The sequence below is a fragment of the Tachysurus fulvidraco genome, chromosome 10 (genome assembly GCF_022655615.1).
Source record: "Tachysurus fulvidraco isolate hzauxx_2018 chromosome 10, HZAU_PFXX_2.0, whole genome shotgun sequence".
In the NCBI taxonomy this organism is placed as follows: domain Eukaryota; kingdom Metazoa; phylum Chordata; class Actinopteri; order Siluriformes; family Bagridae; genus Tachysurus; species Tachysurus fulvidraco.
Genome location: NC_062527.1, coordinates 912,269 through 935,000, shown reverse-complemented (window position 1 = coordinate 935,000; position 22,732 = coordinate 912,269). Strand labels below are relative to the sequence as shown.

The following is a 22,732-nucleotide window of genomic DNA, read 5'->3' as shown; positions in this document are numbered from 1 at the left end:
TCCAGCTCAGACAGCTGCACGCACGCACACAATCACACACACACACACACGCACACAATCACACACACACACACACACACACACACACACACACACACACACACACACACACACAGTACCATGTCATATTCAGTTTCTCTCTCTATATATATATGTATACAGTATATACTAAGTATGTGTAAGTGTGCATCCATCTTTTCAACACCTTTTTCTGACATTCCTGTGAGATGCGTGAGTGCTTCTCCAGCTCAGTTTGGGTGTTGTGAAGCTGTATGTTCAGAGCATCGAGCTCCTTTGAGCTCTGCTCTTTGGCTACATCCACTTGATCCTGCAGTCTCTGAGTCTCTCTCTCTGAACTCACCAGCACTTTCTTTATCTACAGTCACAGAGACAGAGAGAAGAAGGGAAGAGCGAAACGTTATGGAGTTCTACCGTTCCGTAAATCGACCAAATTCAGCATTCGGTATTCTTAAAAACTCTGACCGTAATTATTTAAAGATGTAGGAATATTCGTAACTCTATTTCTACACTTTTATCTGTTCTTACCTCATCTTGGAGTTTCTCGAAGTCTCTGTCTTGCCTCTTTCTCTCCTGCTCCATGTCCTTTTTGCTCTCACGAAGCTCCTCCATCTGTCTCTCTTGCTCCTTCACTCTCTCTTTCAGCTGGCGATGCTCCTGGTTCAGCTTCGTCAGCTCACTCTACGAGCGGTAGTTAATAAAGTGTGATGTAGGAGACATCGTACATATGAAGCATTATCACTAGTTCAGATTTATTTAGAGAAGACTTTCAATGTTAATTCGATACGACAGAATTTATAAACTATTTTATCTAGATTAAGTTCTATCCTGGGGGTCACGGGGGCTTAGTGGTTAGTACGTTTGCCTCACACCTCCAGGGTCGGGGGTTCGATTCCCGCCTCCTCCTTGTGTGTGTGGAGTTTGCATGTTCTCCCCGTGCCTCGGGGGTTTCCTCCGGGTACTCCGGTTTCCTCCCCCGGTCCAAAGACATGCATGGTAGGTTGATTGGCATCTCTGGAAAATTGTCCGTAGTGTGTGAGTGTGTGAGTGAATGAGAGTGTGTGTGTGCCCTGTGATGGGTTGGCACTCCGTCCAGGGTGTATCCTGCCTCGATACCCGATGACGCCTGAGATAAGCACAGGTTCCTCTGAACACACCTCTGCAAACGATGCAAAATGCAGCTGCACGACTTGTTTTCAACCTGCCTAAGTTCTCACATCACCTCAATGCTGCGCTCCTCCACTTATTCCGGTAGCTACATGCATCAGATTCAAAACACCGAAGCTTGCCAAGAAAGCCAAAAACGGACCATCTCCCTCTTAGCTCAAAACCCTCATCACTCCTCACACTGCTTACACCTCACACCGTCAGATCTACACCACCGCTCCACTGGTCCCACCATCTCTCAGAGTAAGAGGCAAGTTTACTACAAGACTCTTCTCTGCTCTGGCACCGAGGCGGTGGAACGAACATCCTCTAGATGTCCGAACGGCCGATTCACCGGGTGAAGACCTTCCTCTTCCTGAAACACTTCACCTAGCACTTTTCCCCGTTTGTCGTATGTGTACTGTATACTATATTATTAAAAAAAAACCCTGAACACAGTTTTAGGTTGATTGTATGAACCGGTGTTAATGTACAGTATTCATCGATAGAGACTGTTGTACGTCGCTCTGGATAAGAATATTATCATACACAGTATATTACACGAGGTTCCACATACAAGTCTGTGCGGATGAGCTGTGTGAATACGTCTATTATCTAATACGTGGTTTATTTATTACAGGCAACCCAACTTTCAGACCTCTGTCCAATCCGACCAATCGGATAAGAAAATTCAACAGCGCTGGGAAATAATTATACACCACATACACAAAAGCCTACTTGTGTTTATCTGCCACTAAAACCGTCACTTGTGATACGATTATCTCCTGCGATCGCGGTATAAATACGGAAGTACGAGCTTACCGCCCGACGGGGAACTGACAAATAAGGAAGTCGAATCCGCGTTATAACGTGTTACTCGGTTACTTCCTTTTAATTTGACATTTATTACTATAGGGGGACACGGTGGCTTAGTGGTTAGCACGTTCGCCTCACACCTCCAAGGTCGGGGGTTCGATTCCCGCCTCTGCCTTGTGTGTGTGAAGTTTGCATGTTCTCCCCGTGCCTCGGGGGTTTCCTCCGGGTACTCCGGTTTCCTCCCCCGGTCCAAAGACATGCATGGAAGGTTGATTGGCATCTCTGGAAAATTGTCCGTAGTGTGTGAGTGAATGAGAGTGTGTGTATGTGTGTGCCCGCCCTGTGATGGGTTGGCACTCCGTCCAGGGTGTATCCTGCCTCGATGCCCGATGACGCCTGAGATAGGCACAGGTCCATGTGACCCGAGAAGTTCGGATAAGCGGTAGAAGATGAGTGAGTGAGTGAGTGAGAAATCTGACTGACTGACCTGCGTGTCCTCCAGGTGTCGAGTCAGAGCCCTGTTAGCGTCACACATGTCCTCTTCTTGCTGTCTCACCTCAGAAAACTCCTCCTCGAGTCTCTGCTTCTCATCCTGGTCGCCACATCGATGGGAAAAAATGTGGAAATTGCGACATGGTGTAAATTACAGGGTTATTAAAGAAACAAAGGAACAAATCTTATACAGTATAATATCAAAAATCGGTGCTTCATAAAAATAGTTATGGATAAAATTCCAACAAATGTTTAAATGTGCGACACATTAGTGACATCATCCGTCGTTCTGGCGGCGTCTCGCTCGAGCTCCTCTAAGCGAAGCCCTTACCAGCAGCTTGTCCAGGCGTTCTCTGAGCTGGTTCTCTTGGCTCTTTGACTGTTGGATGATGTTGTTGAGGCTTGTGATTTGGGTTTCCAGGCTACAGACCTGGCCAAGAAGCTGCTCTTTAACCAGGCTGAGCTCCTGAACCTGGGAGTGGTTCTTCTTCTGTTCAGCCTCCACATCCCTTTTCTTCTGAGCCAAACCTGCCACATTCTACAGTACGTGGGAGAAACATAGATTGCTGATAACATGCTAAATCAAAGACAAACTAAAAATCTCGGCATTTTTTCTTCCTATCTGACATTTTTTATGATCAACTTTCAAAAAGGTTAACAACAATAACACAACACCTGTACATACAGTACACAGTACACACACATGCACCTACACAACTACGGTGAAAATATAATAAAGGTGAAGTGACGTACGGCTAAGTACGGTGACCCAGACTCAGAGTTCGTTCTCTGCATTTAACCCATCCAAAGTGCACACACACACACAAACACACACACACACACACACACACACACACATACACACACACACACACACACACACACACAGAGCAGTGAAAACACACACACACACACACACACACACACACACACACACACACACACAGCAGTGAACACACACACACACAGAGCAGTGAACACACACACACACACACACACACACACACACACACACACACACACACACACACACACACACAGAAGTGAACACACACACACACACACACACAGCAGTGAACACACACACACACACACACACAGCAGTGAACACACACACACACAGCGGTGAACACACACACACACACACACACACACACACACACACAGCAGTGAACGCACACACACACACACACACACACACACACACACACACACAGCAGTGAACACACACCCAAGGAGCAGTTTGGTGGGTTCGGTGCCTTGCTGTGAACAAACACACACACACAGACACACACAGATACACACACACACACACACACCGTGAACACACACACCCAAGGAGCAGTTTGGGGGGTTCGGTGCCTTGCTGTGAACAAGCACACACACACACACACACACACACACACACACACACACACACACACACACACACACACACACACACACACAGACACACACAGATATACACACACACACACACACCGTGAACACATGCCCAAGGAGCAGTTTGGGGGGTTCGGTGTCTTGCTGTGAACAAGCACACACACACACACCCACACACACACACACACACACACACACACCATGAACACACACCCAAGGAGCAGTTTGGGGGGTTGGGTGCCTTGCTCAATGGCACCTCAGTCGTGGTATTGCCGGCCCGAGACACGAACCCACAACCTTAGGGTTAGGAGGCAAACTCTCTAACCATTAGGTCACGACGTCCCTAAAATGCAAGTGAACCAAAGTAAATCATTCGTAATATTCTATTGTTTTCAATCAGATAATTTAAAAAAAATTTTATTTGGATAAAATGTTTACAATTTGACTTTCTCTATTACGTACAGTAGTACTAAGAATTCAGGACCAGCGCAGGCAGGATGAATGACGGGATCTGATTCTAAACTGATCTGGATTTTGTTATTCCGTAAACACGATCAGATCAGAAATAGATCCCTGAGAAGCTACGCTCGCTAATAACTAAACGCACGCTAGCCGTCTTGCTTTCTGCATGTAGCGCTACGTCGATCTTTGTTAACTTGCGTTCATATTTTAAGTCGACGGTTACGTTTCGTGTCTAAAACTTTATTAGCTAACTGTAGCTAGGATTGAATATGTCAGTATACGTCTGAGTAAAGTGTGGTATTCAGATAGATAACAACACTAACACTCCTCAGAGTGTTAGTAAGCTAATATAACAGTAGGCTGTGTTCAATAACGGTGCACTGGGGCACTTTGGCTTTCAACCTCACCGACGCTTGTGGCATTATTTGTAGGAGAAACACCAAAATAGACCCCACAAGCTGTAGATACAGTGGATATGGAACATTGGATATACTCTGGATATGGAAAATATAACACTGCAATACAAGGTGGATGTTATAATAGTTTATAATCCATATATTGAAATTAATTTAATCTACCAATCGTATTAATCTTATAAAGTTTCTCAAAATTACGTTATACTAAAAAAATTATTATTTAAAAAGATCATCTGTCTCTTTTAAATGATCACATTATTTTCAAGACCTTTCATGTGGGGGTAAATAAAATGCTGCTCCTTTGCTACAAGGAGGTAACATACGGTACAGTAGTACCATAGAGTGTTAAGAGTGGTGCAGAGTGACCGCGAACATGGAGACGATGATCATGTTCTTCTTATTCGTATATTCGTATAAACCTGAAAATGTACAACACAAATCCAGTAGGACGGAGTCATAATTTGAGTGTAAATTAGATGGACCAGATTATCTTCCCACTCGCCTGTTCGACTTCTTCTTTGGCCTTGAGTAGCTTCTGGACCTCCTCTTTGTGTTGCTCCTTCAGTGTTTCCACCTCTTTGTCATGGGCAGAAATCTCTTCCTGAAGTGCACCCTTTATGGCTATGAGCTCCCTCTCCTTCCAGCACAGCATGTCCTCCTGCTCTTCATGCACCTGCTGTAGCTCCTGGAACTCCATACGCAAATTAGCCAGGTCCTATATAAAGTATATATATAGCACATATATTTGAGTGAGAGAGAGAGAGAGAGAGAGAGAGAGAGAGACAGAGAGAGAGAGAAAGAGTAGGTTTTATCGTTACGTTCTTTATCGGTTTATGATACAACACTGTGTATCTAATGAAACTAATAGCAAGAGAATCCTACAGCACTTCAGCAGTGTTTCTCACCTGTAGTAGTGTGTCTCTCTCCTGGAGCTCTGCGCTCTTAGTGTTGTCCAGTACGTCGTGCATGTCTGAGAGCTGCTGCTGCAGACTCTTCGTCTCTGTCCGACTCCGTTCTCGCTCCCTTTTGATCTGCAGGACTCTACATCATATACAAGTGATGTGACGTACGGCTAAGTACTCAGAATTTGTTCTCTGCATTTGACCCATCCAAAGTGCACACACACACACACACACACACACACACACACACACACACACACACACACACACACACACACACACACACACACACACACACACACACACACACACACACACACACACTTGTGTGGGCAGCCTTGTTTTTTTTTATGCTGCGGTGCCCAGGGAGCAGTTGGGGGGTTCGGTGACTTGCTCAAGGGCAGCTCAGTCGTGGCCGGCCCGAGACTCGAACCCACAATCGTAGGATTACAAGTCAGACTCTCTAACCATTAGGCCACGACTTGCCCCCATTATGCCAAGACTTGCCCCCATTAGGCCACGACTTGCCCCCATATAGAAGAGACATGTGATCTACTTTATTAAAATGATTTACTAATTATACAGGAGAGTTTTGCCTTTTTTTTTTTTTTTAAACTTTTCAATCATGGAAAAAACCCTCCAAAATACGTTCTAGCTCTCGAACTCAGCCCGAAGCCGTCGTGTGTTCAGGATAAAAGGAGCTTACGTTTCGATTGACACCTGCAACTCTTTCTCCATGTCGGTGAGTCGCTGGCGGAGGGACACTTGCTCCTGCTCACTCCTATTTAACTTCTCCTGCAGTCTTTTCAGCTCCTCCGAACTCTTCCCGCTGGCCTCTGACAGACTCTCTCTGTTCTGTGAAAGCAAGTATATATAATTCATTCATTCATTCATTCATTTCCTACCGCTTATCCGAACTTCTCGGGTCACGGGGAGCCTGTGCCTATCTCAGGCGTCATCGGGCATCGAGGCAGGATACACCCTGGACGGAGTGCCAACCCATCACAGGGCACACACACACTCTCATTCACTCACACACTCACACACTACGGACAATTTACCAGAGATGCCAATCAACCTACCATGCACGTCTTTGGACCGGGGGAGGAAACCGGAGTACCCGGAGGAAACCCCCGAGGCACGGGGAGAACATGCAAACTCCACATACACGAGGCGGAGACGGGAATCGAATAAATATATATTCTGGTACATCGAACTTTAGAAAAGCTTACAGGTCACATATCAGTCATCAGTAATATATTTCCTTTAAATATAAAACAAAGACGTTTGAGGAAACACCACTAAAAGCAAGTGCATGAGTATGTGTATCATTTCGTCGTGTCGTGTTACCTTCATTTCTTCCTGTAGTTGTTGCTTTAGCTGAGCGACTTGGCTTTCCAGTGCATCTTTTCTGTCACGGAGCTCTTTCACCTCGGCCACCGAATCCGACAGCTAAACGCAAAGCGATTCGATCACAATCTCTGACTCGCTAACAATTACAGTATTTTTGTGCAATACTTGTTTTGTTTAGCTTAAGTCTAATAGAAAACCAAGCCAAAGAATGCCGGTGACAACAAGATCCCTCACCTCCTCCGCATTCTGGACAGCACATGACCTCAACATCTGGATCTTCTCAAACAGTAGATTTACCTTCTGCCTGATGATCTCATCTTTCTCACCACTCCTATAGATCAATGTGCAACAACATGGTTTAGAATTAAAATGAACATCTGGTTTGAGAACCTCGATTAAGTTCTAAAGCTCACGTCTGTATTAGAAAGATACTATCGTTAAATTTACTGTATTAAAGGGAGTAGACTTTTTTTTGGATTGTCTTGGAATTCCTATCATGCACAGATGGAGACTTTTCGGTCCAGACAGCTGTAACAACATCACATTAACTATCGGTTTGCCAAAGCGTGTCTCTCCTTGACTTCTATCGTCGGATCGTTCAGACAAAGTTTTAAAGTCGAGCTGTTTTGCGATCATCTCCCTAATACAGATCAGTGTGACTAATGTGATTTGTAATGTTTTTAAGTTCATACCCTTCTTTCAGGTAGTTGAACAGCGCTAGTTTAGTCACTTCTTCGTTTGGCTTGTCGACAAGCTCCTGCTGTCCTTTCAAAATATCAGGGGTAACCTTAAATATATAGACATGTTCATATGGACTGTTTTTTTACATACAGGATGGAGAATATCTACACATCTACATCTATATTTTTTTTCTGTACTCGCTTAGCTTATCTAATTTACAGACATAAGAGACATGATATGAATGACAAAAATGATTTGATGAAGACTTTACCTGAGCCTCTCTTTCTGGGCTTGAATGGCCCCCATTTTGCTGAAGGCATCTGGTTAGGTTTCCTCTATCAACTCTAGAATGAACTCTTCCTAATCTTGGTGACATCCTTTCGTTCCTCTGCCCTTCAAACTCGGCTGTAGTCAGAGTTCTTCTATCTGATTCGTAAGTATTCTCTCCTGTCCTAAGTTTTGGAAGACTGTCATTTCGAGACACAAAGCCAATAGATGCGGCAGGTGGAACCAGTGCATCTCCGGTCCCTTGACCTCCTGCAGCTACTGGGCTTGTCCTGGAAGAGTGACCAGAACTAGATGCTCCTGCACTTTGTGATCGCTTTCTCTCTTGGGCATCCACCTGGTTTCTATGTCTACCTCTACTTATCCTACTTGAGGAATATCCACAGTCCTCACCGGAGTAAGGTACGGACAGCCTGCAGATGATGTGTGACTGGCGGCAAGGTACACTTTCTGCTGATGATTGTCCAGAATCTACATTATCTTCAGTTTGTCCTCTCCCTGGACCAGGCAGGGGGATTTTGGCTCGCTTTACCATTACATTGGAAGCATAAACCGGTAAAGTGTTTGTGCCGAACTGACTTAAGTCAGAGTTAGACTTAGTCTTAATATGGTTGGGAGATTCACGTAGGTCCAAGTTCTTGCTTCTGGGATCATAGGGTCTGAGAAGTCCAGGGTGTCTCTGGTAGTTTAGTAAAGGAGAGGATGGTGTATTAGTGGACAGTTGAGCTTCTGATGGAGGTATCTGTATCTGCCTCATAGACCTGTAATCCATTAAAAGCCTTTGGATGCTTAAACCTTGGCCATTCATGGTGGAAACATACTCTTGGCCTGGCTGATTCATAAAAAAGACATCTGGGTAGACTGGAGGTTGTGACAACGTATTTTGTCCGTTTAGTACCGCATAAGGACGACCCTGTATACCCTGCACCTGTACCTTCACTCCAAAAGGCCCTGATCCATCACCACGTTCTGCCTGAATCTGGTCATATTCAGTACCAGTCAGATACTGGTACCCATCTTGAAGCCTGTTGATTCCATGCAGTTCCATTGTGAGTGTGTGTTGGAGGTCCTCCACTATTCAACAGATGCTGAAAAACAATCAAAGGGGTATCTAGACATTACACTGCCTGTTGTATGTTCATGTTCCTTAGCACGCTGACACTGAACGATACTAACTGATGACTAAGTTGCTTTTACATCAGCTTGGGAGACAATAGTGCAGGTCTCGCAGCTGCACTTACGCCAAACCGAGCGCACAAAATAAAACACGGTGTTTAGCACAATAAATACTCTTGTATGTTAACAGCTTGCTATTGTACTGTATCAGGTCAAAGTGACGACTTTATTTCTCAGGAGCCCTGAACTGGGTTTGTGTGAGACAGCGAGGCTGCTTATGACCGATATTCAGATCATGTTCATACATAAGCAAAACTTTAAACCACAGAGTGACGTAATGAGCAATAGACATGGTATATAGGAGCATACCATCTTATTCCTGTCGTGACACTTTCTTTTTAACTGGTTATAAAGTGTTAAAATCATTCATATGTTATAAAGTGTTATAAAGTCAGAAACATGCTATATAGTGTTATATGGTCATAAACATTTTATAAAGTGTTATAAAGTTTGAACATGCTATATAGTGTTATAAAGTGTTATAAAGTCAGAAACATGCTATATAGTGTTATAAAGTCATAAACATGTTATAAAGTGTTATAAAGTTTGAACATGCTATATAGTGTTATAAAGTGTGATAAAGTCAAAAACATGCTATATAGTGTTATAAAGTCATAAATATGTTATAAAGTGTTATAAAGTCATCCTGTGGTCTTTTATTACTGTATAGAAGTTTGCCTAGAGAAGTAAAAGGGCTATATTTCCTAACTCACACTATTTAGTGTTAATTGTGTGTAATCCCTAGTGAACTGAAGTGTTAACTATGTCCTGCACACTTACTGTGACTTACACACGTACAGGTTTGTGTTAAACCGGGAGAACTGATCTGTAAACCGATTGAACAGAAGAACTGAGGTCGACTTACCCGTTTTAACTTCCGAGCTGAGACGTCATCTCATCTCATCTCATCTCATCTCATCTCATCTCATCTCATCTCATTTCTATCAGAAAGAGGTTGAAAAGACGCGAGAAAGGCGGCGGTTTATTTACCGTGAAACAGTCCGCGGTGCTAATGTTCAGCGGTCTGGAGCTTCAGTCATCTTTCTGATCTAATGACACTCCTTCATTTATAGAGTTACAGGAAGAGGCGCTGAGCTGCACACTGCGATCCCATGAGCGGACACACACACACACACACACACACACACACACACACACACACACACACACACACACACACACACACACACCTCTCTCTCTCTCTCTCTCTCTCTCTCTCTCTCTCTCTTACTCACACATACACACACAACGCACGCACACACACACTCCTTTCTCTCTCTCTCTCTCTCTCTCTCTCTCTCTCTCTCTCTCTCTCTCTCTCTCTCTTACTCACACACAACGCATGCACACAAACACTCCTTTCTCTCTCTCTCTCTCTCTCTCTCTCTCTCTCTCTCTCTCTCTTACTCACACACAACGCACGCACACGCACTCCTCTCTCTCTCTCTCTCTCTCTCTCTCTCTCTCTCTTACTCACACACACGCGCACACGCACACACACACACACACACTCTCTCTCTCTCTCTCTCTCTCTCTCTCTCTCTCTCTCTCTCTCTCTCTCTCTCTCTCTCTCTCACACACACACACACACACACACACACACACACACACACACACACACACACACACACACACACACACAGGTCTGGATTAATATTTCTGTGAGAAGCAGCTAATTAATTTAAGGGGTTTGTTTGTAGCCTACAGCTTTCCTTCTGGGGTTCAACTTAATATCCTGAAAAGGTCAAAACTGTCAGATATTCCTTTCCTTGTAGCGAAAGAAACACACACACACACACACACACACACACACACACACACACACACACACACACACACACACACACACACACACACACACAAATATCTTTCTTATAGCTTTCAGATGTGCTTTTCTCAAACCCCTTAATGATTACTTGCATGAAAACAATGTGATGCCTGTTGAACACAAGGCCGTTAATAATTATATTTAATATAAACATATAAACAAAACTCAACCTTTTTATTCCAGAACTTTCCACCCACAGATCCTCACGGATACTCAAATGTAGCTTCAAAACATTCTTTGGCATATTAACACTTTTACTCTAATTTCAGATATCTTCAAGTTGAAATTCGCTTACAGAATATTTGTTATACATGATGTTATTACTATTATAAATGCTCTTATATAACTTACACCCTCACTGTCTACTTTATTAGGAACACCTTCACATTCATACAGTCATTTAAGCACAAAGCAAAAAAATATCATACAGATCTAGAACAAGACATTTTACATCAAATATCAGAATAAAGAAAAAGTCTGATCTCTGTGACTGGTGAGTGGGATGGATGGAGGGATGGAGAGATGAAGAGATGGATGGATGTTGATACCAAACCAGGGCTGGTATGAATATTTCATAAGCTGATCATAACAGCAGCAATTAACAAGTTAACTAAGTTATTAACCTTTATATTAGGAAAATAACAACCGCCTACTAGTGACACACAGTGTTTACAGTGCTATCAGTTATTCTATTAGATCATATAAAGTTCAGGGTAAGAAATCTTAACGGTGATATAGTGATAGTTGTAATAGTGTCCATGGTATTTATTAGAGAACCTCTGCTATGTCCTATGCTATGCCATGTAACATGCTATGCTATGTCCTATGTTATGCTATGTAACATGCTACAGTATGCTATGTAACATGCTATGCTATGTCCTATGCTATGCTATGTAACATGCTATGCTATGTCCTATGTTATGCTATGTAACATGCTATGTCCTATGTTATGCTATGTAACATGCTACAGCATGCTATGTAACATGCTATGCTATGTCCTATGCTATGCTATGTAACATGCTATGCTATGTCCTATGCTATGCTATGTAACATGCTATGCTATGTCCTATGTTATGCTATGTAACATGCTATGTCCTATGCTATGCTATGTAACATGCTATGCTATGTCCTATGTTATGCTATGTAACATGCTACAGTATGCTATGCTATGTCCTATGCTATGCTATGTCCTATGCTATGAAATGTTATCATGTTAATTTCACGTTCATTTGTCATGTCTGTAAACTAATATTTTATTCTAAATACCTTCTGTGTTGGACCGATAGTTAGAAACATTACACTAAACTCTTCACGAACATCAACCGGAGCTCAGCACTGAGCCAAGAGGATGCCGCCGTTTTTAGTAATATCAAGAAAACGTCTAAATAAAAAAAATTAAAAACGAATAAAATCCACAACACTTTTTTTTAAACCCGTAAACTTTATTTTAAAATACTATGTAGGAAGTATACACAAAGACAACCATCTTTCCATTTACAAGTAAAAATGTATTTGTAAAAAAGTAGAATAAAATATTAGCATTTGGTTCCATGCGCCACTGTGTTTGTCAAACGGCTTGTACTAGTAAAATGAGTCATGTTATTAAGATGTATACATACTTATATGTATATGTATACGTGTGTGTGTGTATATATATATATATATATATATATATATATATATATATATATATATATATATATATATATATATATATATATATATATTTAAACACACACACACACACACACACACACACACACACACACACACACACACTGTTGGAGGAGAAAGCTAAAATAAATGATGTAAAGTTTCTCTGGAAAGCAATATGCAAAGAAGAAAACAGGTTAGTCGGGTGTTTGTGTACATATAAACAGTAATACAGGGCTTTACTCACACATACACACTTAAGGTAAGGTTAATAATAACACATACAGCTATAACAGTTTTATAAATGACAGCAACTATTTAATGATAAAAATGAAAATACACATTCTTGGCTATTAGAAAATATTAGAAAATATTACATAAGGAATTCATCTGGACGCTCATTATCCACCCTTTCTCTCTCTCTCTCTCTCTCTCTCTCTCTCTCTCTCTCTCTCTCTCTCTGACACATCTACACACCTCTACACTCACATCATCTACACACTCTCTCTACATCTACATCACTACACACACACACACACACACACACACATACACACACAGAGGCTGTCAGAGATGGCCGGTGACATGATCAGGTTGTGTTGTATGAATGACCGTATGCATGGACTGGGGATCTAGTGTCATGGCTGATACGCTCTTCTCTTCTCTCCTCCTCAAGCGTGCGGTCTTAGGGTTCAGATTTCGCTCTGAGAAGAATGCATTGCACAGATTATTACCCCTGAAATAAACTGATAAAAATTGAATCATACTTGTTTTTAAACCCGACGTTGTTACCTGAATCGTTACCTTATTCTTTTAAAATAACCATAGAACAAATCAAATGTTCTGACTAAATAATTATTTTAAGTTGATCCTAATCCTAGCTCTAAATCTTAAAACTATCATTGATCACTATTGTTAAAGATTTAATGCATTTAATAATTTCTATTTTTTTTTAGATTTAATTTACTACAACACTGAAGGATCCTTACCCCGAACCTGTTGCTCCAGGTTAAGGATGACAGCGACAGCCTGGTGCAGGATGAGAAGTTTGGTCTGGGGCTTTTCACATTTTAGATGCATTTGGCACATGCGGCCCAGCTCTTTAAACGCCTCGTTGATGTCTCTCACGCGCAGTCGCTCACGTGCATTATTTGCCAACCTCCTTTCCCTCTCTCTCTCAGCTTTCTGATCTGGGGACAGATCTTCATCCTCGATTATGCTACTGTGAACAAACACACACACACACACCAGAATTTTTCTATTATTGGTAGAAAAAAAGACAATTTGTCAAATTAGTATAAAATCTTTTTCTTTTTCTTCTACTTTCGTCTTTTCCCGTTAGGGGTCTCCACGGCGAATCATCAGTTCCCACCTAACTCTATCCTCATCATCCTCGACTCTCACACCAGTTACCTTCATGTCCTCATTTAACACATCCATGTATCTCCTCTTTGTCCTTCCTCTGGACCTCTGACCTGTAGCTCCATCTCCAACATCCTTCTACCAATATAACATCTCCGTCCTCTGTACATGTCCAAACCATCTCAATTTAGTCTCTCTGTCCTCGTCCCCAAAACAGCCGACCTGGGCCGTCCCTCTGATGTGCTCCTTCCTAATCCTGTCCATCCTAGTCACTCCTAAAGAGAACGTCAACATCCTCATCTCTCATCCTCTACCTCCATCTCTACCTCGTGTCTTCTCCTCACTGCTACGGTCTCTAGCCCATAAAGCAGAGCTGCTCTCACTACCGTCAACATAGCTGCCTTCCTGAGCGCTAAAGACACTTCCTACTTCCTGCTTCTGCACAACTAATTAAACAACATCTTTTATTATGTTTATTGTGAAGCTTAGCTGATTTATTTGTTCTCTCACATTAGCTCTGAACATCCTCGATTGATATCTTTGGATTTATCTTCGGATTGTTTCATTCGAACCTGGCCTATTTAGTATTATGTCTTTGGACTGGGGGGCATGGTGGCTTAGTGGTTAGCACACCTCACACATCCAGGGTCGGGGTTCGATTCCCGCCTCTGCCTTGTGTGTGTGGAGTTTGCATGTTCTCCCCGTGCCTCGGGGGTTTCCTCCGGGTACTCCGGTTTCCTCCCCCGGTCCAAAGACATGCATGGTAGGTTGATTGGCATCTCTGGAAAATTGTCTGTAGTGTGTGAGTGTGTGTGTGAATGAGAGTGTGTGTGTGTCCTGTGATGGGTTGGCACTCCGTCCAGGGTGTATCCTGCCTCGATGCCTGATGACGCCCGAGATAGGCACAGGCTCCCCGTGACCCGAGGTAGTCGGATAAGCGGTAGAAGATGAGTGAGAATGAGAATGAGTCTTTGGACTGTTGATTTTGTTAGGAAACACAGATCCTAACACATCACCTCAGCTGTCTTCATTCATTATCTGTTTGTTCATTCATTCTTTAGTTCATTCATTCATTCATTCATTCATTCATCTCAGTAACCACTTCATCCTGGTCAGGTTTGCAGTGGATCAGTATTTTATACAAGTAACCACTCCATCCACTGCTATGTGCGCGAACGGTTGCAGGAAACAGGAGAACCCAGAAGAATTCCAATTCACAGTTGCCCTCTAGTGACTAATGTCGGTATTTTGAGAGTTTTCTCTAATAATAATATACTTATTATTCTACGCCTTTATGAAAATGTAATACATTCCTATTATAATCGTATGTGGAGAAGATTATGGAAGAAGGTTACCTGGACCTGTTAAGATCACTGCTGGGTGTTTGAGGCTCTCTGATATCACTCTCTTCATCAGAGTGCAGACCGCTGGAGGAAGAGTGAGACAGATGGCTTGAATGAGGAGGGTGAGACAGGTTCCTGGGGTGGGTTTGGTGCAGTCTAAACTCTTCCACATCAGATGGCTCTGTTTTCACATCCAGAGCACCTGATGACACAATGGAGAGCAGCCCTGCTGCCAGAGCTGAGAGAAACAACCAGATCGTGATGACTATTGTCTGCATAGCCGCGTAATGAGATAAGTGAAAGGAATAAAATAACAACTGTATAACAATAACCTCCAGACCTGGCCCTCAAATATGTGCAAATCAGATAGATTGTATGTTACTAGTATTATAAAGCCAGTGGTGCTGTATTAAACCTCCAGGAAAGTGGTAATTTCTTAGTAGGAACCTCTGAAGCTGTCTCCCTGATAAGTCAGATCAGAAGATGAGGAAGGAGCAGAAGAGTGTGCACCCAAATGAGCAGCCTCACCTGGATCTGCTGCAGACACCTGGGAGAAAAACAAGAGGAAAAATCAAACGATTCTCAACTCAACGACTCAAACCCTCGACCAGCCCGATTCGTCCCGATGCTCTAATTCTGCATGGTGTTTTTTGTGCTCGTGACTCCTCTTGTAGATGCACCGTACCATCGCTTTACTAGACAATCTCACCAGCACTGTAGGACATATCAGGACTCCATATCCATATCCTCATATGTCTACACATCTCTACACATCTACACCTACATACTGTATTAATTGATCATTTTTTTTATAGCTACAAAGGACTTCGTTATAGTTTATTCATTTCTGGAGTGTCATAACAACAGTTCGGACCAGTTATGGACTAAAATATTAGTAACTCAGTAACTCACTGTTTACATTAATACTGTAAGAAGAACATTTTAAAATGTTCAAAAAGAACTTAGATTGAACCGCCTTGTCCTTCCAACACACTTTATAACACTATATAGCATGTTCAAACTTTATAACACTTTATAACATGTTTATGACTTTATAACACTTTATAACATATTAATGACTTTATAACACTATATAGCATGTTTCTGACTTTATAACACTTTATAACACTATATAGCATGTTTCTGACTTTATAACACTTTATAAAATGTTTATGACCTTATAACACTATATAGCATGTTTCTGACTTTATAATACTTTATAACATATGAATGATTTTAACACTTTATAACCAGTTAAAAAGAATGGGTGTTAATTCAAACAGGGACTTACATCTGCTGGTAATCCATTGGTCACTAGTCCAGTGACGGGGCAATGGGATCTCACTGTGATTGGTCCTTGCTGTGCAAATCCGATTAGAGTGCGCATGTCATTGGTCAGGTTGATATTCGTCTCATCCACCGCGTGGTTTCGTAGGACATGAATGACATCTTCTAATCTGTCCAGTCTATCCTCCACCTGACAGTGATATACACACGAAGACGTGAATTAACCCAAAGATCGGAACAAAGGATCGAACCGTTTCATCACAAATCGGCTAAAGCGTTTATAAATGATCATTTCACTGCCATGCTTTTTAAAAGCTTTCTAGATTATCAACAAATGTATTTAACAGTCTTTACCGGTGGCTGTATAATGTTCTCATAACCGGATGTCAGTACTGTCTGTCCACCTGAACGAGGCCACTGGTTAGCGCCTGAAAGAAATAAATCAAAAGAAATGAATAGTTTAATAAGAATCACTTCCTCTTCATAGCCCAAAGTATGTGGATACGTGACTAACACGTGACGACCCTACTGTATGTGCTCACAGCCAAACCGTGGGCAAAACATGTCCTGGAGTTTGTTGTTAAAATAACCTTCACTCTTCTGGAAAGGCTTTCCGGTAGGATTTCGAGTATGACATGTGGATTTGTGATCCTTCAGCTGAAAGCGCATTAGTGAGATCAGACACTGAAGTCTGGGTGCAGTCGGTGTTCCAGTTCATCACAAAGGTGTTCAGTGGGGTTGAGGTCAGGGTTCTGTCCGGGACACTCGAGTTCTTCGACTCCAACCTCAGTAGATCATGTCTTCATTAATCTTGATTTGTTTATTGGAGTACAGGTGCGCTGGAACATGTTTTGGCTTCTTATTTCCAGTGAAGGGGGCACGGAGGCTTAGGGGTTCGATTCCCACCTCCACCTCACCTTGTGTGTGTGGAGTTTGCATGTTCTCCCCGTGCCTCGGGGGTTTCCTCCGGGTACTCCGGTTTCCTTCCCCGGTCCAAAGACATGCATGGTAGGTTGATTGGCATCTCTGGAAAATTGTCCGTAGTGTGTGAGTGTGTGAGTGTGTGAATGAGAGTGTGTGTGTGCCCTGTGATGGGTTGGAACTCCGTCCAGGGTGTATCCTGCCTCGATGCCCGATGACGCCTGAGATAGGCACAGGCTCCATGTAGCACTTGCGTCAGTCAAGAACCTGCTCTTAGACATTAGCAGCTTATGTGTTTTACAATATATTATATTACACTCACCTGTTTGAGCTTTGACAAAATGAAAGGCAAAAAGTGTTCAACCTGCTGAAACAGTAGAAGCAGCCAGAGGTGATGGTGGTCTCCCAGGAATGGATGAACTGGATGGAAAACTATTGGTGTGATCGGGAGAATAAATCTGGCAAAGAGAAAAGAAAAAAAAAGTAGTTTTTTTATTCAGAAGTAAAGAGTTCTAAATAAACCAAGGACTTATTCCTGCTAGAGGCTAGAAATATATCGAGAGTATATTTATTTCTATTAGCTCGTGAATCCATAGACACATATGTTAATGTTATAAATGCTTCAAAAGAACAGATTCAGAATAAAAAAAAATTTCTCAGGTCTCAGAGTATTTTGGTGGAAAAATGTAACAGCCATAAATCATTCATTCATTCATTCATTCATTCATTCATTCATTCATTCATTCATTTTCTACCGCTTATCCGAACTTCTCGGGTCACGGGGAGCCTGTGCCTATCTCAGGCGTCATCGGGCATCGAGGCAGGATACACCCTGGACGGAGTGCCAACCCATCACAGGGCACACACACACTCTCATTCACTCACACACACACACTACGGACAATTTTCCAGAGATGCCAATCAACCTACCATGCATGTCTTTGGACCGAGGGAGGAAACCGGAGTACCCGGAGGAAACCCCCGAGGCACGGGGAGAACATGCAAACTCCACACACACAAGGCGGAGGCGGGAATCGAACCCCCGACCCTGGAGGTGTGAGGCGAACGTGCTAACCTCTAAGCCACCGTGCCCTCCAGTCATAAATCAAATTTTCTTTATAAATCCTGATCATTATGACACCCAGGAACTTGTGTTCCAGATTAAAACACTATTCACCTTACAGCTCTACATCACTGTCGGTGACACGTGACACAATACACTAAAGCTACGCATTCAAAGCTGTATTACAAATCATTTCGTCTCACGCTCCTTCTCTAGATGATACCGTATTCTGTAATTTAATCTAAACAGCTGGCTTGTGGGTTTTTACCGAAGCCAGGGATTTCCCAAGAGTATCTCCAGCGTGTGAGCCTCCAACGGGGTTCCCCTGACCACCTGAAACAGATTACACAGATATGCAACATAATACAACACCAGATCATATCGAGGTCTCGGTTGTATTTCAGTCGTAGAGGCTCGATGGCTCACCCATGAGTCGATCTGTGAAAGTGGCGTTGGGTGAAGACACAAAATGTGAAGCACTGCCACTTCCTCTGTGGAAAGACGACATTGGTGGAAGACTCTTGCTGACTTCAGGTGGTGCTGAATTTGGTAGTCTGTTCTAAAAAAAATTATTATTATTATTATTTTTTATAGTTAGACGATGAACAATAAACCATTAGCGTTGAAATCCGCCAATGTATTTTCAAGAACTGAATGTAATCAGATGACCTAAATTGACAAAGAGCTCTTTGCCTAAGAATGACATGACCGTGCACTGGCTTTTGTTTAAGGTTAATCTACCATTTATAACTATCAGTACTCTTTTGAAGGGCTCCATACAATCTCATTTTAAAGTCGCGTCTTACCAGACGGTCATGTGCTGGCAGGTTGCCATTGTTCCCAGACAGTGATTGGCTAGATGATGACGATCCCAGCATGCCGCCATGACCCGATTGACTGATCCCACTGGCTGCGCTCCAGGGGTCCGTAGAGTTGTTTGTTCCATCTGACAGAAAAATGACAAAATATATCGAGTCGAACAAGTGCAAAAGCTTTTTGTCCTTCAGGTAAATACAAGCAGAAGGCAGAGAAATAATATAAAGACTTATTAGTTATTGTTGTTGATCCAAAACACATGTCAAGACACAGGATAGTCACGTCAGGAGTGTAGGCTTTCTTTGGCTCATGTTAAGAGTAGAGAGTTCTGCTATATTTTGCTTGGCTATAATCCACAATGTGGAAGTTGAAAGCTTAATAGAAAGTAGAGTTAATAAGGGGGCTCCAAGTCACAGGACTTTTTTTCCCCTCAAGAGTTTTAAAAATTTGTTGGTTTGGCTATAAAAATCCTTTTTCCTTTTTCAAGATATAGACCAACCATACCACCAAAACAGCTGCAAAAACAAAGTCTGTGTGTGTGTGTGTGTGTGTGTGTGTGTGTGTGTGTGTGTGTGTGTGTGTGTGTGTGTGTGTGTGTGTGCTTGGTTGGGTGTGTGTCTTTATAACAGAACTGGTGCATACAACATAGAAGCTATCTTATTTCATTCTGCCTCCCAAGGCGTCCTTGAGAGTAAAACACTTTCCGAACAGCAGAGCTCTGTGTTCCACTGCACACACACACACACACACACACACACACACACACACACACACACACACACACACACACACACACACACACAAACATTTAAAATTAAAATTAAAATAAAGCAATAGCAGCCTGCGCACACCCACACAGACGTAAACAACAAGACTCTGAAAATGATTAGTCATCGTTGTAGAGTTTAACAACAAGGTTAAGTTTACCAAAAATCTGGCTTGTGAAGCTCGTGCTGGGAAGTTTAAACGATGAGTATGAAGCACGATCTCTTTTCGGTTCCTCTGTGTTTGGAGAGTACACCTGATGGTTAAAGGGGAAAAAAATACTGAAACGGAGAGCGTCAATAAAAAGGAAATAGAACAACAAGATGGAATGGGGAAAAAAATTGAAAGTAATGAAACAGGTAAATGTTCTTTGGAGGTTTTGCACAGCTGTCATGCCATTTATTCTCTATATAACACCTATAATTTATATATAATTTGATAAAAAACTTCTTTCCAAAAAAAAAAAAAAAGATATAAGAGGGTTCAGACAAGATGTTCATAATTTTTATTTTGTATTTTTGTGTTTTGGGAAACTGGCATATTAAATAATAATAATAATAATAATAACAATTGATAATAATAATTATACTAATAATAATGATAATAAAACAATTAATAATAACAATAATAATAATAATAATAATAATAATAATAATAATAATAATAATTATTATTATTATTATTATTATTATTATTATTATTATTGTTGTTGTTGTTGTTGTTGTTGTTGTTGTTTTAAATATCTGTATATTTGTAGCTCATATATAGATCATAGAGGGACATTTTAGGCTCCAGCTTTGCACCTGCCTGAAGCTTTGATTGAACTTCTCTCAGCCTGAGCTTAGCAGCCCCCCAACCCATGACCACCTACCTCCCCACTTCTCCTCCCAACCCCATCGCCTGGGCAACAGCCTTCCATGACCAGAATCACCTTTAGGTCATGGAGATTTCTTCTGGTCCCATTCTATTAGACATATGACTAAGAAAACACAGAGATGCTCTCGATTGGCTCCTTTACTGAAAAAGGCTGCAACGATTGGCTGGATCAGATAAGCCTGGGTCTAACACACAGTGCACAGCATATGGTGCAGGATCACCTCCCCGATGGCTGAACAAGTGACCCATTAATAATATTAACACCCCATGCCATGACCTCTCTGCCCCTTAGAGGTAAGGACATAATCATGGTGCCAAGAAAGACAGGAAAGGTCTCACAGCAAGGCTTGAATCCAGAACTCAAAATCTCATCAGACAAAGATCAAAGCAGTCAAGCAAGGGGATTTTCAGAGCCACGAAGCTTACCGAGTTCGTATATGTGGGTGCCAGTGAAAACAGCAGCATTTATTTTCTCAGTAGAAACAAGGTGGCACTGTGCAGGAATGCACTTTAAAACACAAAATAACAGTCTTGTGGCATAAAAGCCTGGATTCAATAAAGCATTTCATCAAAGCCTACTGACTAGTTGGCCCACCATTTTTGTTCAAACCCAAATCAGCTCTGCACATATGCAACTCATTTTTCCCCTTTGCTCTGTGTCATCCATGCCCTTCTGGACTCACTTACCATGTGTGCAGATCAAAGACGGGAGCTGTTGTAATGGGGTGGAGATCACTAGGGAAAAACATCTGCCCGAGTTCAGCCACATACCAACCAGGGCATTTCACTTCATGGCTCACTCTCTACTACAGCTGGACTTGCTCTTTTAAGACCCAATTGGTTTGTGACTTTTGAAGCTATGCCATGTGAGCAAATAAGAAGAACCTTGAATGAACCGAATACAGCACTTTCCAGGCTTAAAAACTTTGAGGAAGAGTTTGCCAAAGCACGAGACATGCATTACTGACCTGGAAGCACACCATCTAGTCTGGTTTGACACGTCACACGATAAAATAATCACACACAATATCGTTAGCATAATAACACAGAAACACATATGTGAGTATGTACACATACTGAGAATATTCTTAAAATATAAGAATCCCCATGTCACACATTCTCAGACTGAGTCTCCATCACAAACATTTTACAGCTCACCTCTTTCCCGTTGCTATAGTGATACATGAGTGAGTTGTTGGTTGAATCAGAGCCTGAAAATGCACAAAACATGACTGTCGATGCTGCAGTTTCAACTCAGTTCTCTGAACTGTCCTCAGATCAGTACGTGTCCCAAAGCTGCCTTCTCACACGTATTCATACAGGTGCACGTTCAGCTCTGTGGTCTTCTACTCACGGACGTCCCAGACTGACTTCACACTTACTCCCACACCACTAATGCAAACCAAGACTGAACCAATTCTAGAACCATGCATGGGGGTGGTTTCAGCGCTGGGAGAAACCATGTTAGGCATATGGGGGGTGTAAGGTGAGGATCATTTGATCAGCTTTTATTTGCATTTAAAGTAGGTGATAATAGTCGGCCTGTGTATTCGGTAGTATACTAGAAAAAGATTTGTACAAGAAATTGACATATAGAGCTTCCTGGAAAACATGTTTATTACATCTCATATTTATAATTCTATGAGTGTGTGAGTGTGTGAGTGTGTGAGTTCCCCCCCTAAAGTTGC

The 22,732-nt window shown here is 42.1% G+C and overlaps 2 protein-coding genes across 9 annotated transcripts in view; both read right to left on the bottom strand.

The window, feature by feature from the left end:
- LOC113639200 (cingulin-like protein 1) overlaps positions 1–13,071 on the bottom strand; it is a 19,721-nt gene extending 6,650 nt beyond the window's left edge. Inside the window, exons 1-14 of one of the 4 annotated variants that reach the window (XM_027140930.2) lie at positions 12,692–13,071; positions 9,996–10,320; positions 7,941–9,042; positions 7,681–7,775; positions 7,223–7,319; positions 6,986–7,087; positions 6,342–6,490; positions 5,639–5,774; positions 5,236–5,448; positions 2,804–3,010; positions 2,468–2,572; positions 547–699; positions 206–376; positions 1–14 (exon numbers count right to left, since the gene is read on the bottom strand). The exon at positions 1–14 is cut by the window's left edge and continues 139 nt beyond it. In XM_027140930.2, the coding sequence (XP_026996731.2) occupies positions 1–14; positions 206–376; positions 547–699; positions 2,468–2,572; positions 2,804–3,010; positions 5,236–5,448; positions 5,639–5,774; positions 6,342–6,490; positions 6,986–7,087; positions 7,223–7,319; positions 7,681–7,775; positions 7,941–9,002 (2,504 nt within the window). In that variant the 5' untranslated portion in view covers positions 9,003–9,042; positions 9,996–10,320; positions 12,692–13,071. Of the gene's footprint in view, positions 15–205; positions 377–546; positions 700–2,467; positions 2,573–2,803; positions 3,011–5,235; positions 5,449–5,638; positions 5,775–6,341; positions 6,491–6,985; positions 7,088–7,222; positions 7,320–7,680; positions 7,776–7,940; positions 9,043–9,995; positions 10,321–12,691 lie in introns of those variants that run through there. The other 3 variants (XM_027140932.2, XM_027140931.2, XM_047820137.1) reach the window with 3 other exon arrangements.
- Positions 13,072–13,140: 69 nt separating this feature from the next.
- On the bottom strand, positions 13,141–22,447 carry LOC113639202 (transcription factor 12-like). 5 transcript variants are annotated; one of them, XM_047819195.1, is made up of 12 exons: positions 22,203–22,447; positions 20,331–20,424; positions 19,394–19,533; positions 19,014–19,146; positions 18,856–18,920; positions 17,889–17,982; positions 16,958–17,031; positions 16,608–16,793; positions 15,764–15,863; positions 15,329–15,554; positions 13,601–13,830; positions 13,141–13,315 (listed from the first exon to the last, which is right to left on the bottom strand). In XM_047819195.1, exons 1-12 carry the CDS (start codon positions 22,272–22,274, stop codon positions 13,179–13,181), a joined length of 1,551 nt encoding a protein of 516 aa, XP_047675151.1. In that variant the 5' UTR covers positions 22,275–22,447; the 3' UTR covers positions 13,141–13,178. The 5 variants fall into 5 exon arrangements, with proteins under 5 accessions (XP_047675151.1, XP_047675152.1, XP_026996734.2 ...); XM_047819196.1 differs by having other exon boundaries at positions 13,601–13,833; positions 15,335–15,554; XM_027140933.2 differs by having other exon boundaries at positions 13,601–13,833; positions 15,845–15,863.
- Positions 22,448–22,732: the final 285 nt, after the last annotated feature.

Coding starts and splice junctions, on each gene's coding strand:
- LOC113639202 (XM_047819194.1), bottom strand. CDS start 22,274: ATGTTTTGTGCATTTTCAGGCTCTGATTCAACCAACAACTCACTCATG. Junction 19,534..20,330: donor CTTCACAAGCCAGATTTTTG/GTAAACTTAACC, acceptor TTTTTCTGTCAG/ATGGAACAAACAACTCTACG. Junction 15,864..16,607: donor CCAATGGATTACCAGCAGAT/GTAAGTCCCTGT, acceptor TTTTTCTCCCAG/GTGTCTGCAGCAGATCCAGG.